The 15,623-nt window shown below is 35.6% G+C and overlaps 2 protein-coding genes across 2 annotated transcripts; one reads left to right on the forward strand and one right to left on the reverse strand.

Moving 5' to 3' along the window:
- Window positions 1–3,519: 3,519 nt before the first annotated feature.
- LOC110870496 lies at window positions 3,520–4,011 on the reverse strand. Its single transcript, XM_022119672.1, has one exon. The coding sequence runs from the start codon at window positions 4,009–4,011 to the stop codon at window positions 3,520–3,522; it is 492 nt and encodes a 163-aa protein (XP_021975364.1).
- Window positions 4,012–13,961: 9,950 nt separating this feature from the next.
- LOC110870497 lies at window positions 13,962–14,986 on the forward strand. The gene is made up of 2 exons (XM_022119673.1): window positions 13,962–14,163; window positions 14,229–14,986. Exons 1-2 carry the CDS (start codon window positions 13,962–13,964, stop codon window positions 14,984–14,986), a joined length of 960 nt encoding a protein of 319 aa, XP_021975365.1.
- The last annotated feature ends 637 nt before the right edge of the window (window positions 14,987–15,623 follow it).

Here is a 15,623-nt window from a genome sequence, read left to right on the forward strand (position 1 = left end):
CAACCCAAATCTTGGACCGTATTATGGAATCAGGTTGTGCAGATAGTGGCTGTTGCAACTTTTTGGAGATTGTGGTTGACACGCAATGATAGAGAATTCAACGGCAACACGGTTTCGGTTTCTAGAGTGGTAGATTCAATTAAGGAAGACACTTTCCTTTGGTTAAAAAATAGGTGAGATATCAAGTCGGTGTCGTGGAGGATTGGCTAGATTCCAATATAGTTTCTATTTTGTAACCAAAACTTGTTTGTTCTCCAACTTCTGGTTGTGCTTTGTTGTTTGATAAAGCAGTTGACGTTCAAAAAAAACTTATTGTCGTTTGTGTGGAGTCCACAAATGGCGAAATGTACAAGTTCAGTGGGTTAGTTTGCGAGTTATTTGAATGTGATTATTTGTATTTTAATTTTTTAAATGAGATTAAACTATAATCGGGGAAAATCGATTTGAATTCAAATTAGGGTTAATTTGAATAACCTGAATTATGAAAAAAAATAAACAATACATAAAAAATATAAGTATTTTTTATCAAAAGGATAAATTTTGTATGATTCAAGTTTATATATTTGGTCGAATCGGCTTGAAAACCATAAATTCAAATTTGATTCAGAACTCGAATTCGGATAAGGGTCGTCCGATTCGATTCAAAATTCATATAAGGACTTTATTCGAATCGAATATACAAAACTAGAACTTCATCATTCGAATTGGAATTTGGTTCAATTGGAGTTTCGGTTTATTCAAGACTGGTTCAAATAAAGAAAACTTCTAGAGCAAGCCAAGAACTCCCACATATATTTGCAACTGGTCTAATCATTTTATACATATATAGCTATAGCAATATGTACATTCGTTAATGTGGTTTTTGTAATTCTACTTAAACTAGATGTAACATCCGCCGCGTTGCGGCTAGGGCCTTACAAATTACGACACACTGAATCTATTTTATACTGCTAGGGCCTTACAATTACGGCGCAGTGAATCTATTTTATACTTCTCTATCGACCCGCTCGTCGCGTTTTAAAACCACAAACCTAAGGATTAACTACTACATCTTTGTATCAAGTTAGATATCCAAACGATCATATTGTGTTTCCAAATGTCTTGTGGAGGGAAATACAAATATTTGATGTTGATTAGGGATGAGCATGGTACCCGTTCGGTATCAAACCGGTACCGGTAGCCAAAGTATCAGTACCGAAAAACGGGAAAAGTGGGTACTGGTACCGAATATACGAGTTCGGTATCAGTACCAGTATTTACCGGTGTTTTACCTGTAAATACCGATACCGTTCCGATACCGGTACCGAAAAAACGGGAAAGTGGGTAACGATACAATTAAAGAGAGTTGGCCAAAACAAATAATCCACACAAGCTAGTTGTTTTGTAAAAAAAAAAAAAACCATTGTCCAAGAATATATGCTTAGAGTACCACTTCTAATGCACCATAATGTTAAAAATTAATAGTATATTTGGTGAAAAAAAACCATTGTCTAATAATATATGCTTAGAGTACCACTTCTAATGCACCATAATATTAAAAATTAATAGTATATAAATTAGTTACGTATTTAAAGGTGCTCCATTTTAATTAGGTTTTATAAAAAAAAACACACATATTTAAGAATTTTTATATAATTAATTTTTAATTTATTGTGTTTGACTGTTTGGTTATCGATCATTGATCGCCCAAAAACTGCTAACATGCATTTGACATAACTTTATATTATTATGTCTATCACCACATTATCATGTGTACCCCCAATTTCTTCAATTTATTGTCCCACTTACAATTATACAACTTTACAAAGTTATTATCCGCCCATCAAACCGACATCCTCAATAAAACCTTTATTTTTTTTTATATATATACGTTTTTCATATGAACAATAACTTTTTTTTAATAAAAATGTATTATTTTTTATACAAACAAATAGTATTTTTGTAGAAAATTCAAATGAATCAAAATGACAACTAAATGTTTCTATCATGAGTCGAACAAGAATCTCGTCTCTTATTAGGCTACTCGATGGGCCTAAAATATGTGTATATATATATATGTGGTGTATGTATATGTGTGTGTGAGAGGGGCTGGGCGATATTGACAACGACGTGCCACCCGAAATGGTGTTTGGGGGCGTCGCCGGACCTGGACGACCCGCACACCGAGTGGCCTTAACGCCCACAAGTTTAAGGTAACATGTTACTTAAAATGAATATGTTATATCTACATAAAGGTTCTGGGCGTCCCTAAAGCTTTTTTGTGTGTATTCAACTCAACATCTTACTTATCAGTAATTTTGTAATATTAAACGAATGTTGTACGTGAAGCGCTAACCTCACTCGTTAGCTTTCGAAACCTAAAATTTTTAGGATGATCTCACGTTTTTTAAACCAAGTAATTTTTAGGATCGTCTCACGTTTTCTAAACCAAGTAAGTGAGTTTTGGAATGTTATAAGTGCTTTTAACATGTAAAAACAAAGTACGTAAAACGATAAAAAGAATTAGATGGAGTTAAAAATGTTATGTTGGAGTTCTTACTATTTTTTTATATCTTTTACAAATGGTGTTAAAAATTATTAAAATTATAATTCTGGACTATTTTAATCGTAGTGACGTATCTTTTTAGTAATAAGTTTGTTTGGGAATGGCTTGTTACTTATTTAGGATATACGGTGTGGTATAAAGCCTATAGGGGCTTTATCACGTTATCTCATCGTCACGTTACACATGGGGCTTTAAAGCTAGGGCTATCTCCGAAAATCACAAAAAAAAAATTTGACCCCGTGCGAGATAAAAATTTTGGACCCTTTTCGCAAATTTTCCAGGTATTGCGAACTCATCAATATGTAATCACTAAAATTTATGTGAAAGTAATTTAAATAGTTATTTTTAGCTAAGTTTAGCTAGTAATTTATTAATTAAAGGGAAATGTTTAGTTGACAAAATTAGGCATTAAATGTCATATGCAGCTAAAATAGAGAATTTGGAGACATCGGGATTAGAACCCGCGTCTCCTTGTTGTTTAAGCAAGGCAATAACCACCCCGACAAGAGCTTGTTTGTATCATCTTTCGATTCAGTATAGATATATTTTAGCTTATACAACGTAAATTCTATACAAAATTAGAAACATTTGGGCCCCTAGAGGGTTTGGGCCCTGTGCCGTTGCCCACCCCGCACCCCCTCAAAGACGACCTTGTTTAAAGCTCTTCCTTTAACTTGCGTGCAATGGTTTAAAACTCACATCATCATTACCTAATTATTATTTTTTATTTATATATTTTATTTTTTAATTTATATGTCAATTTTAATAACTACAAAATATAAAAAAAAATTTCATTAAAATAAAAGAAAACATTACAGAGTCCTAAAAAATGCAAAGTTAAAAAATAAAGTACTAGAAAATAAAAACTACATAAATTTCGCTTGAATTTGTGCTTTACGAGCCTCCAAAATGACTCGGTCCTCCTCAGCTAGTTGTGAAAAGTCTTTCACGAGAAATTCCATATCTTTCTGGATTTATTTCTCCATTTTTAGTTCTTGTTCATTTTCCTTCATCGAGAGAAGCTTGTTGAGTCTATTATCGAACTCATCCAACCTTGACGGGCCATCCGATGGCGTTGAGGAAGAAGTGACTCGTGCTCGTGCTGCTGCCTTACTTCTATCACTACCCTTTGGTCGTCGCAGCTCTTGCGATTGTTCAAATTTCTCGAAGTCGTCGTTTAGATTAATAGTAGTACGAGCATCGGACTCGGATGGTTCGGTAGCGGATGTTGATTTGGACCGTTTTGACCTATGGGCGGTCGGGTCAAACGGCGGAACAAGATGCCACTTGGGAGATTTGCGAAGAAGCTCCCACGAAGGTATCATCGTAAATGCATGCCCATGATACAATCTATAGTCGTTGTGGGCGGCGATCATAATGTCCACGTCGCTCGAACCGCTTCTTCTTCTAAGATTGTTGACGAAATTATTATATATGTTGTTGAAATTGCTAATCTTGGTACGCATTGCGGTCCACTTGCCTGAAAAAAGAGTTGGCCATACGATATTCACCACGACCCATTGCGGCGAAAAACTTTTCACGTATACGCCTCCAAAATACTTTTACATCTTGGTCGTTTCCTATGTAAATGTATAATTATAAAAGTATATTTACAAAAGTATTTAAAAAAAGTTTATGGAGAGAAAATTCACCAACAATCTCATCTTCCGACACGTCGAGCCATGCTTGTGACAACGTAAGTTCTTCCCTAGGCGTCCACTTTTCGATCGTCTTAGGAGCACGTGCTTCGTTCTCACCCTTCTTACGATGCCTTCTCCATCGTTCACCTTTTGAGGAAGTGGGTTGGGGTTTCGGGTACGGTTTTCGGTTTCGGGTGTGTTTTGGGTTTGGGTTATGTTTTGGGAAAAAAATAGGAGTTGGGAATAATATTTGTAAAAACCCGGAATCGGTGGCATGGTCGGATGAGGGGAAGTTGGGGTGCTAGGTGGCATCGGATAATATCCAAGCTCACCCGTGCGCGGGTCTCTTCGATAACGGTCTTCTTGCTCGTTGTTGGGATTATTTGGTGCACTTTGGCAAAACGGATGGTTGGGATCCCACACGTTTTGGTTGTTGGGAAACATTGTGTGATTATGAAAAAAAAATGTAAAGATTTTGGATAAAGAGTAGAGGAAGAAGAGATGAAAAATATAGAAAAGGGGTAGGGTATTTATAGGCAAATTATAAATTTAAAATTAATTTTTTTAAAAGTCACTGTTGATAAGCGGATAGTTGACCAACATTCTCTCGATCCCTTCAATCTTGCTCGTTAGCACGGTGGCGGAAGGCCTATAGCGCCCCCCTTTTAAAGCCGACGGGATGGTAGATAGCGCCATGGGGCGCCATAAATGTTGAGGTGGTGGGGTGGCGTTAAGCCACACCCTATGGCCTTAGTGTTTTCCAGCAAACGAGTAAATCCAACGAAAACAATGCATGAGCTCAAGTCCCTTGGTTTTTTATTGATAAAGAATCGATCGAAAATTGTAAAAACTAATGGCATCAACAACTCACAAGTCCAAACACAAATATAACGATAAAACGATGATAAAATCTTATTATTAAACCAAACTAAAATGCTCCCAACCAAAACCCTAGATCTTACACGTAGTAAGATCTTATGAACAATAGAGTTCAGATCAATTGATTATTCAATCAGTTGATCACAGTACAATAAAACAAAAGGATACATAGAAAGAATACAATCGGATCTAAACAATCTCACAGGCGAGATGATCAACAAGATACAAACACTATCTGATCGCCACAAATCAAGATAGAACAATACAGAGAACAAGTGCGAGAGAATGAGCAGATAGAATGATCTGCAAACTAAGGTTTCCTCTTTTATACCAGCATCTTTAATACCTTCACTTTGCACCCTTCATCTTCTCTCTTATTGCACCGTCTTAACAATATGTTACACTAAAGTCTCTCCAGAGTTACATAATAACCCTCCAAGTTATATTCCAGATATATTACACACTAAACCAATAGACCAGTAACATTAACATGAAAAATATAACTTGTAAAAACATGTAACATATGTATGATATGTAACACCCTTAGTATTTGGACGGAATATAATTAATAATTATATTAGTTAAGGTATAATTAAGAGTTTATAAAAACTTTTTATCCTTTAAGGACCATACAAACACATTGAATTACCAAACCTTGTACAATAGTGCTTAACAAGTTAAAAGTTAACCCTTACTAGTAACTAATCACTAGTTTAAGGGGTTTAAAACATGATTAACGAAAGTGTTTACAACATAATAAAGTTCTAGACATGGTTATATTTAGTGCGGAAGCTTCAAAACGCGTGTTCGGTTCTTGACAACATGCTTGATCACCATCCGAGGGAAACTCATCCATACCTAAGGTCAAACACTAAAATATTAGTTTTGACAATAATACATTACGTATAAACGAAACTTAACAACACAAGGCATCAAACAAAACATAATTTTCCTGGGTTCCACCGTAACTTACGGTGTCACCGTAAGTTACGGTGAACCTGGAATGTCCCTTGTTCTACCGTAAATCAGGAGGTTCACACCGTATGCTTTTGATGTCCACCGTAACTTACGGTGGAGCCGTAAGTTACGGTGGGTTCTGCATTCTTGCCTCTTAACCATTTTTCAACTTTAAAAGTTTATAACTTTTTACTCGTTAGTCCGATTTCGTCGATTCTTTCACCTACGAGTCTGTAATAAGATTACGGACCCAACCATATAAATTATACATCACGAAAACCGAGATACCGACGTTCGGCTCATAATTTCTTTGTTTCAATATCTACAACCCATTATCAAGATACATGATCCCATAATTCCATCCCTATGACACATTAGACATAGTTACCCAACTTCCCGGGCTTATGACCTTGGAGTATACGCGCCATACCATGGCTTCGCGTTTTCTCCGAACTAAACACTTGTTTTCTCGGAATTCAAGCATCCCGTTTCAAACGACACCTTCTATCAACTTCTATTGTTTGACCCGATATACCGGGTTCATGGCTTAAAATGTCATAACCAATTTATTGATGCATTACCATCTATCACCTTGCAAAATATGAGACTTTTAAATCTCTACTCATGTGATCCGTTTTCAAGCAACATTTTGACCCGTTTGGCTATCTAGTGAAAACCATCACTTTATTATCATACCAAACCAAATTTCTAGTGTTTATTTTGACCCGTTTGATGATCTAGTGAACTTCGCCACTTTAACGATACATCAACGCATCAATTACAATCCGACATCATTTATACATTAAAACTAAACGTTATTACATAAATGCAACGAGACTAAAGTTACGTACCTTTAAAGCACACCTTTTCCGCGGGTATCACTTCCGGCGTGTCCACTTGACGTCCCGGATTCCTTGCCTAGAGAGTTCAATTTATAACAAAAATTAGAACTCTTTCATAAGCTTTAACGCATTATTTCTTAACATATTCAAATCTGCGTTTTGCCCAACTTTTAACATTTTAACCCTCTTTTAGGCATTTTATCAAACACCTAACGGGTCAGATTTTTACATGATCTAAACCAAGTTCATGACTCGAGTTTATCACCCAAATTAACTTCAATTTGACTACATGTCTATATGTTAACATCAACAACTTAGAGTTTTCCTCATAATTTCAGTTTACACTAGAACAAGAGTTTTAATCCTAGTGTTCATCAAGTTCTACTAACATACTAATCACCCACTATGGTGATTTGGATCTATACAATTATCATGCAAGAATTTGACAAGAAATCGTCTAGGGTTTGTCCCTAAACCTTACATTACTTCCAATTTCATGTTTACTACACATAATCAAGCTCTACATTAGATTTTTGATCACATACATGAACTTTGAATCGAATGAAAATGACCTAATTCAACATACCTTATGATCCCCTTGACGAGGTGATCACGATTCCATGTTCAGATTTCGATTATTGCTTGATTTAGGCCTTCAATTTACAGTTTTTCTTGTGAACTAGGGTTTGAAAAGTGTGGGTGTCGCTGTAACGCCCTGCTTCTACGTACTTTCCATAATTAGAAAGCTCGCCTTGTAATGTTATTTTTGGAAATCTTGTATTATTATAGTCGTCTTCTCGTTGTAAAATCCGAGACTTGGATCATAAATAAAATTCGTATTTCTTTAAATTCACCATCTACATATTCATACATGTTCATACGTTCGAATTCATTGTACATCGAATCCTTATTTATAATTCATACTTATACGATATTATTCACGATGCATGTCCATGCTTGTCCTTAAATTGTTGATACCTAAAAACCCCTAATAATATGCTTATTTATACAACGGTTAATCATCTAATATGTGACATATACTTGTCACTTACAAACATGTTACATACTTGTACATTACACTTTTTACCTAGTTAAATCATGTTTTATTTCATATTTCACCTTGTTACAAGTTAGGGGAAACATTGTTGCATATTATTACACAACTTAACTAACAAAATTACTCATTATAATGTTTTAAAAAAATAAAAAAATAAAGAGATATGGCAGCCCCAATTCAGCAAAATTCAGCCCCATATAGTTGGGTTTTGTGGGCTAGTTTCAAGGTGTAACCCCTTCTAAACACTTCCAAAGCCCAACCCATTGAAACCCTAATCCTTCCCCCTATAAATACCACTTATAACCAGCCTCTCTACCACTTTTGCAACACTAAAAACTCTCAAAACATCCTCCAAACCGTAGCTGAAAGCAAAGGTTCGAGCAGATTGACACCCCTTCACGAAAATGAGCATAACTCACTCATTTCTTAACGAAATCACTTGATTCTTTTTCCTACTTACTTGGATAATCATGGGGTTCGATTCCTAGACTTCTCCTTGGAGAAATCAGACCTGGAAATGCCCCGAAATCATCCATAAACTTTCTGTTTGTTTATATGTTCATCAAAAACTTGTTTATACCTATGTAACTTGTGTTCAACACATCTCATACCTATGTCCTAATGCTTACAACTTATCCCATGGTTGGTTAAGCTTAAAAACAAGGTTGAGACATTTAAAATCAGAGGATTAAACCTCATAAACTTGGTGTTTTGTCTAGGGTTTCAACCCACAAATCATATCAAACATAGCCTTTGATACATGAGTGATTAGGGAACAACTTGGGTTGTCCTACATACAATCCTCACGTGATTTGATGATTTCTCTATAGTTAGGTTGTTTATGTTATTGTGCAAATCCTAGTTCGTGACCCTCCTTGGTTGTTGTTACACCAAGTGAAGTGGTGAACATTCAAGGGGTTCCTAAATGGAAGCATGTCCTTCCTACCCCATACATGACATCTATGATAACACGAGGTGCCTAAATGAAGATTCTAATCTTCTACCTCCTACTTGAATTATTGGACTAAATAATATGCAGTACTTAACCTAGATATATATATACACTCATTCGAACCTTTGATGTTGAACTCATGTTTATATGTTAAAGTAGTAGAACATCACCTAAGACCTAAACCTTGTTGTGATTCTTATGGGTGTTCAACTCATGAAAACATTATCATAACTAGGGGTGTTCAAAAGTATCCGTATCCGAAAATCCGATCCGAAATATCCGATATCCGAATCCGAACTATCCGAAAAATCGGATATCCGAAATTTCGGATATCCGAAATTCGGATATCCGAATTTTTCGGATTCGGATTCGGATAGTGATTTTCAAAATTTTCGGATATTTCGGATATCCGAAATATCCGAAAATTTTAATTTTCATTTTTTTCGGATATCCGAATATCCGAAGTATCCGAAAATATCCGAAATATCCGAAAAATATCCGAAAATATCCGAAATATATCCGAAATATCCGAAAAATATCCGAAGTATCCGAAAAATATCCGAAATATCCGAAAATTTATATTCGGATATCCGAAAATATCCAGAATATCCGTTTCCGAATATGAAAAAAAATATTAAAAAGATAAAAATTAAATAAAAAGTTGAATTTTCGGATATCCGATTCACTATCCGAATCCGTATCCGAAATTTCGGATATCCGAATTTCGGATATCCGAAATTTCGGATACGGATTCGGATAGTGAAATCTAGTATCCGAAAATTTCGGATATCCGAAATTCGGATATCCGAATTTTCGGATATCCGGTTTTGAACACCCCTAATCATAACCCTTGTGGTTACCAAGTGTCATACAAGTGTTAAGTGTTGAAGATGATTATTTTCACATGCTATTCACATATCTTACTTTTTATGTTGTTTTGAATATCGAATCTCGACTCTAAGCATACTTGAACTTTAACCCTACACATTCAATCTTCTAACCTCATCAACTCGTCAATAATTGGATAATTGGAAAGCATATGCAAACTTTGTGAGTATACTCGTATTTCCCCTTTTTACTTTTATCACTTTTGGGGTGTAACATGTTTACCTATCAACAAACTTACACATGAATATTTTGCTTAAACAAATGAACATTCCTATAACACGCTTGTATACGTGATGGCTTGATGCTTTAAACTTGGATTTATCTTATGTGTTGAATTTATCATTAACTTCGTACGAGCCAAACCGTGACATATGTAGCGCTATAGGATTAACGACCCGCCCCTTTATCTCGGTTATGTCATGAGCATATTGCGTTTCCTTGGTTTGATATGTTAGACACATACCATATTTAAAGGCTTATCTTGAATCACATGCTTGCTATGAGGAATTGTTCAAAACTTATCTTTTGCTATGTACGTATCAAACTTGTATACTCGCCTTTGCTTTTGCATTGAACTTTATTTTAACATGTTACAGGTGGATGTTGACGATACATGGAATCTAGTAGGATGCTTAGATACCCACTTAGAAAGAATTGTATTCGTATTGTATCATTTTATTATTCATGTTGTTGTACTTTGTTTCAAAACCTTGTACTTGATTCTTTAGAAATGAAATGAAATGATTATTTAAATACTTGTCACAATTATTAGCGTTATGATGTCTCGAGCAATCTTCACACTTCGTCTCATCCCGATGTTTCCGCCATTGGTTGGGGTGTGACAGTCGCCCTGGGGTATCCTTGGTCGATCAGGCCTCTCTCAAATGAGGGGTTTGATTTGTTTTTTACTAATTTAGTAAATAAAATTCAAGTTTTGGCAGTATTAGTCCCTCTACTTATCTAACATAACTTTTGTTGTTTTAACCACAATGTAAGTTAAATTTTAGACTTGTTAGTTAACTAAGTTACAAAGTTCTAATTGATAAATTCTCATTTATTTAAACTTTATAATTCTAATATAAAGTTTTATATTTTCGGGGTGTTACATGATATTAATATTTCATTCTTCTAACACCACCCTGCATTCATATGTGAAAATCAGTTCACAAGGTTCAACTTCTTACAAAACAAACTATGTTGTGTAACACTCAAACCCTTTGTGAATCCATCTGCTGGTTGACTTTCAGAGTCAACCTTAGTAGTTTCAACAATCCCAGCTGGAACTTTTTCTCGCAAAAAATGCAGATCTACCTAAAAGTGTTTAGTTCGTTTATGAAAGACAGGGTTGGCTGCTATAAATATAGCAGCCTTAGTGTCACAATATAACTTCACAGGTATATCACATTTAACCTGAACTTCTCTAAGTAAATTCAACAACCACATAATCTCACAAGTTGCTAAGCACATAGCTCTATACTCAGCCTCACCCGTGGATCTAGACACTGTACTTTGTTTCTTACTTTTCCAAGAAACAAGTGAATTGCCCAGGTAAATACAGAACCCAGTCACAGACTTCCTTGTGGACAAATATTTTGCCCAATCAGAATCAACAAAACCAAGCCAAGACTATCACCTTTCCTAAACAACATTCCACTTCCAGGACTAGATTTTAGGTACCTTAGAACCTCAAGGCAATTTGAAAATGAATATTTGTTTTATTTTATTTATTTATTGTCGTTTTTTATATTGTATGATTGCATGGTAATTTTTTTTGGGATACCCCTGATTTAATGGGCTAGTTCCGTCACTGATATATTTTTTTTTTTTGAAAGTTAACTTTTATTAAACCACAAACACAAGGAAAACTATCTCCAAGGCGGAAATAGACCCCGAAAACCACAAATACAAAAAAACCTTACATTAAATCAAATCTACACCACCTATCCCAATCCACCACCCCTTATTTGAACCTATGTTTATACCACAAAAAACCCAAAGTCTTGATATCCGCGACCATCTCGATAACGTTAGGATCCTTATTCAAAAAATACATGTTCTTTCTGTTGGATACAATCGGTAATCAAAGATCAAATACGACACACGATCGATTAAGATTAAGCCCCACTTTCTATATAGGTAACTCGAGAAATATGTTATTTTCTTACATGCCCCTTCACATAATCGTATCTACTAAAAAAATAATGGCTTGGTCAAGAATTAAGTTATGGAAAAGAAGTTGTTTTCTATTATTTGCATAATGCTTCTTCAAGTTTTGAATTGTACGACTATAAGCTACTTCATTGTGCTCATATCCTTAATTTAAAGATATTAAATTTTAATAATCCTAAATTTCACCTGGTAAAATTGGTGGGTTGGGTAGGTTTGAGTAATGGGTTAGGATGGGTATGGGTTAGGATGAGTTTGGGTTATGATGAATTTATTAAGAAATGAGTTAGAATAGGTTTAGGTTAAAATGAGTTTTTGTTAAGATGGATTTGGGCATGATAAAAAATCAAAAAAAATCTAAAAAATTCTAAAAAATCCAAAAAATTATTATCGACCAATAAAACTTAGAAAATGTGTGAAATATTTCGATAAATTCCCAAGGAAGGGTAGAAGAAAATTTGACGAATAAAAAGAGTTAATTACATAGTTAGTCCCTGTGGTTTGCACAAAATAACATACTTAGGTACTAATAGTTTAAAATCACCTTCTAGGGTATTAACTTTTCATTTTGTAACGTTTGGAGGTATTAACTTCTAGGGTATTAACATAGTTAGTACATGTGGTTTGCACAAAATAACATACTTAGGTACTAATAGAATGTAATTTTAAACCTACAAATAACGTTAATACCTCCAAACGTTACAAAATGAAAAGTTAATACCCTAGAATGTGAGTTTAAACTATTAGTACCTAAGTATGTTAGTTTGTGCAAACAACAGGGACTAACTATGTAATTAACTCTTTTCCTAATTTCTATCTTTCTATACTAATAAACAAAAATCCTTTTTGGACACGTGTCATTCTCTAGTAATTTCTCACCCTTATTTTTTTTATTTATCTCTTTTATTAAATAATAATACTAATATTTAACATCAATTTAATTTAACTAAATCTATTTATCACTTTTATTTTCATAATCTGAAATTCATTGCTTTTTTAACTCTAAAGTTTCAATCTTTGGCAATTTAAGTCTAAAGTTTCAATCTTTGGTATTTTAACCCCTTTGATTAATTTGATTTTTCACTTCTAATTCAAAAGTTTTCATCTTTTCCAATTTAACCCCTTTATTTTTTTTACTTTCAAACCCAAAGCTTTTCATCTTTTGCAATTTAATCTCAATACTTTTTTCACTTTCAACTTTAGCCTCTTATATACTTTTCATCTTTCATAAATTCTAAATTCTTCGTTTAACGTGTCGTTCTAAATTTCCGAGTTAACACGCCGCAACGTGCGTGTGGGGTTCAACGTTTTTTCATCTATTTTTTTCCTGTTTAATATGTTCGTCGCAGCGCGTCTATTTTTCCCTTTTGATAGGTCTGTCGCATTGTGCAATTAATTTTTTTTTTCGGTTTTACACATAGGCTCGTGGTAATGTGAGAAACATTTGCCTTTCATCTTCATCTAACATGATATATAACTAATGAATCCCCGCCGCATTGCGGCGGATGGTAATACTAGTTTCTATATTATAATAAAGCAAAATATTCCTATTAGACTGGAAGGTATGGGGGCCGGCTGATGCCCGGCTTGGCCCGGCGCCGGACCCCCACACCGCCCCCCTCACCCGGCTTCCATCTCACCCGGCGACCCACAGCCGGGTCCGCCGCTCCACCATTCAAAAATATAGCCGTTTTTTAACGGCATTTTCAATAAAAAAAAAATTCATTTTCCTTTTAAATAAATACCACAATCTAATCCATTTTTATACCATTTTCTCTCATTCTACTCCCATTCTTCTCCAATTCTCTTCCTTTTTTATAAAAACACTCCATAATTTTTATACCATTCTCTCCCAATCATGAATCCATTCAACTCAAACAACCCCAACCCAAACAACCCCAACCCGAATAATCCCAATCCGAACCAACCTAATTTTTTTTCGAGTCCCGCTTACACTCCGACTATGGATCCTTCGTGGGGGGCTTCGCAATTTCCGTTTTCGGGTTTCCAACAAACACCCAACGCCTTCTCACAAATGTCTCAACTTCAACAAGTTCAACAATATCAAGCGCTCCAACAAATCATGCAACGCAACACGTTTGAACAACTCCAATCGCAATCGCAACCCCCGGTTCAACTTGAAGATGATGATGAAGAAGTCGTCCCCGAATCACCATCGCAAGAGCTCACGCGCAAAAAAAACAAGGGGAAGGGAAAGAAGGTTGAACCCGTTTTCGGTTTCCTTTTTTTTTTAGGAAATTTAAATTTTTTTTTACTAATGCACTATTTTTTTAAAATTTAGGAAACAACCAATCGGGTAGTAGTTTTTGGAAGAAGACAACGGATAGATTTAACGGGATTATGGAGCATGGTCCGGCTCGTGATGTCGAATCCGTCTCGGGCAAGTGGCGAAAAATGATCAAGGTCGTCAACGCTTTTAACGAAACTTATAACCAAATTTACCTTTCTCCTCCAAGCGGGAGTAACGACGCGGACATTCTTAACCTTGCTATCGCCAAATGGGACTCTCAAAATGCAACGCCTTTCCCGCACTTCCGAGCATGGAACGTTGTAAGGAAAGAACAAAAATGGAAGCCGATTCCAAATGAGGTCGCAACGGCCAAACGCACTAAAACTTCCGAGTCCGGAAGTTATAGTGCGGGAGGCTCCACCGCTCGATGTCAAATCGACATAAACGACGACCCGGAAGATGACGAGGATGTCTTGCCCGTTCACGAGTCGGAACGTCCCCCCGGGAGGAACAAAGCAAAAAAAGAAGCGGCCGGAAAGCGAAAAGTGGCCGGCTCGAGTGGAGGTGGCGGCTCGAGTGGAGGTAGGGGCGAGAAGGCATCGTCAAAAATGGACGACTTGATAAACGAATTCCGTTCGTTCAAAGAGTTCGCGGCCGAAAAGTATTCTCACAAGAAAAACGTGTCGTCCGACTATGCTCGAGCGGAAGATTTTAGGATTATGCGGTTGGATCTCGACTCGGTTCCGGAGGATGAACGCGAGGTTTATCGGAGGATGAAAGAAGAGGTGAAAAAAAAATGGACGTCGTAGATTTTAGGAAACGTAATTTTTTTTATTTTTTATTTTCGGTTTCTTTTTTTTTTAGGAAATGTAATTTTTTTTATTTTTTATTTTCGGTTTCCTTTTTTTTAGGGAATGTAATTTTTTTTATGTTATGAAATAAAATTATTTATGTTGTTTTATGTGGTGTTTTTTAAATTTTATAAAGTTTTTATTAACTTGGTTATTAAATTAAACAATAGGAAATTATAAAATAATGAGGTGGGGCCCCATCCTCCATCCCCCTCCATCCTTCATTTGGCTCATCCCCCACAAGCCGTCTACGTGGCGCCTACGTGGAGGCTTATCCCCGTGGAGATGAGCCGAACCATACCCACTAGTCTTAGGTGGCAACCCATGTACGAGATGCCTTCAAGTGCAATCTATCTTTTTACATATAGGGTGGTAAAGTTACTTTAAATTTCAAAGTAACCCACTAGTGGAATGAATGGGAAAAGTCGAGAAGAATAGTAAAGTTTTGTATGAATTAAATTTCTAAGTAACCCACTAGTGGAATGAATGGGAAAGGTTGAGAAGAATGGTAAAGTTTTGTATGAAGCAAACCTTGATTTCCAGGATATCTTTGTCTTACTCCGAATTTATTTTTCCTAACATACTTAAAAATTCA

The sequence above is a fragment of the Helianthus annuus genome, chromosome 8 (genome assembly GCF_002127325.2).
Source record: "Helianthus annuus cultivar XRQ/B chromosome 8, HanXRQr2.0-SUNRISE, whole genome shotgun sequence".
Classification (NCBI taxonomy): Eukaryota; Viridiplantae; Streptophyta; class Magnoliopsida; order Asterales; family Asteraceae; genus Helianthus; species Helianthus annuus.

What these genes read in the sequence shown, in the direction of transcription:
- LOC110870496 (XM_022119672.1), bottom strand. Translation starts at nt 4,011, where the DNA reads ATGCGTACCAAGATTAGCAATTTCAACAACATATATAATAATTTCGTC.
- LOC110870497 (XM_022119673.1), top strand. Translation starts at nt 13,962, where the DNA reads ATGTCTCAACTTCAACAAGTTCAACAATATCAAGCGCTCCAACAAATC. An exon ending in GAAGGTTGAACCCGTTTTCG is followed by an intron (nt 14,164 to 14,228) that starts GTTTCCTTTTTT and finishes TTTAAAATTTAG; the next exon opens with GAAACAACCAATCGGGTAGT.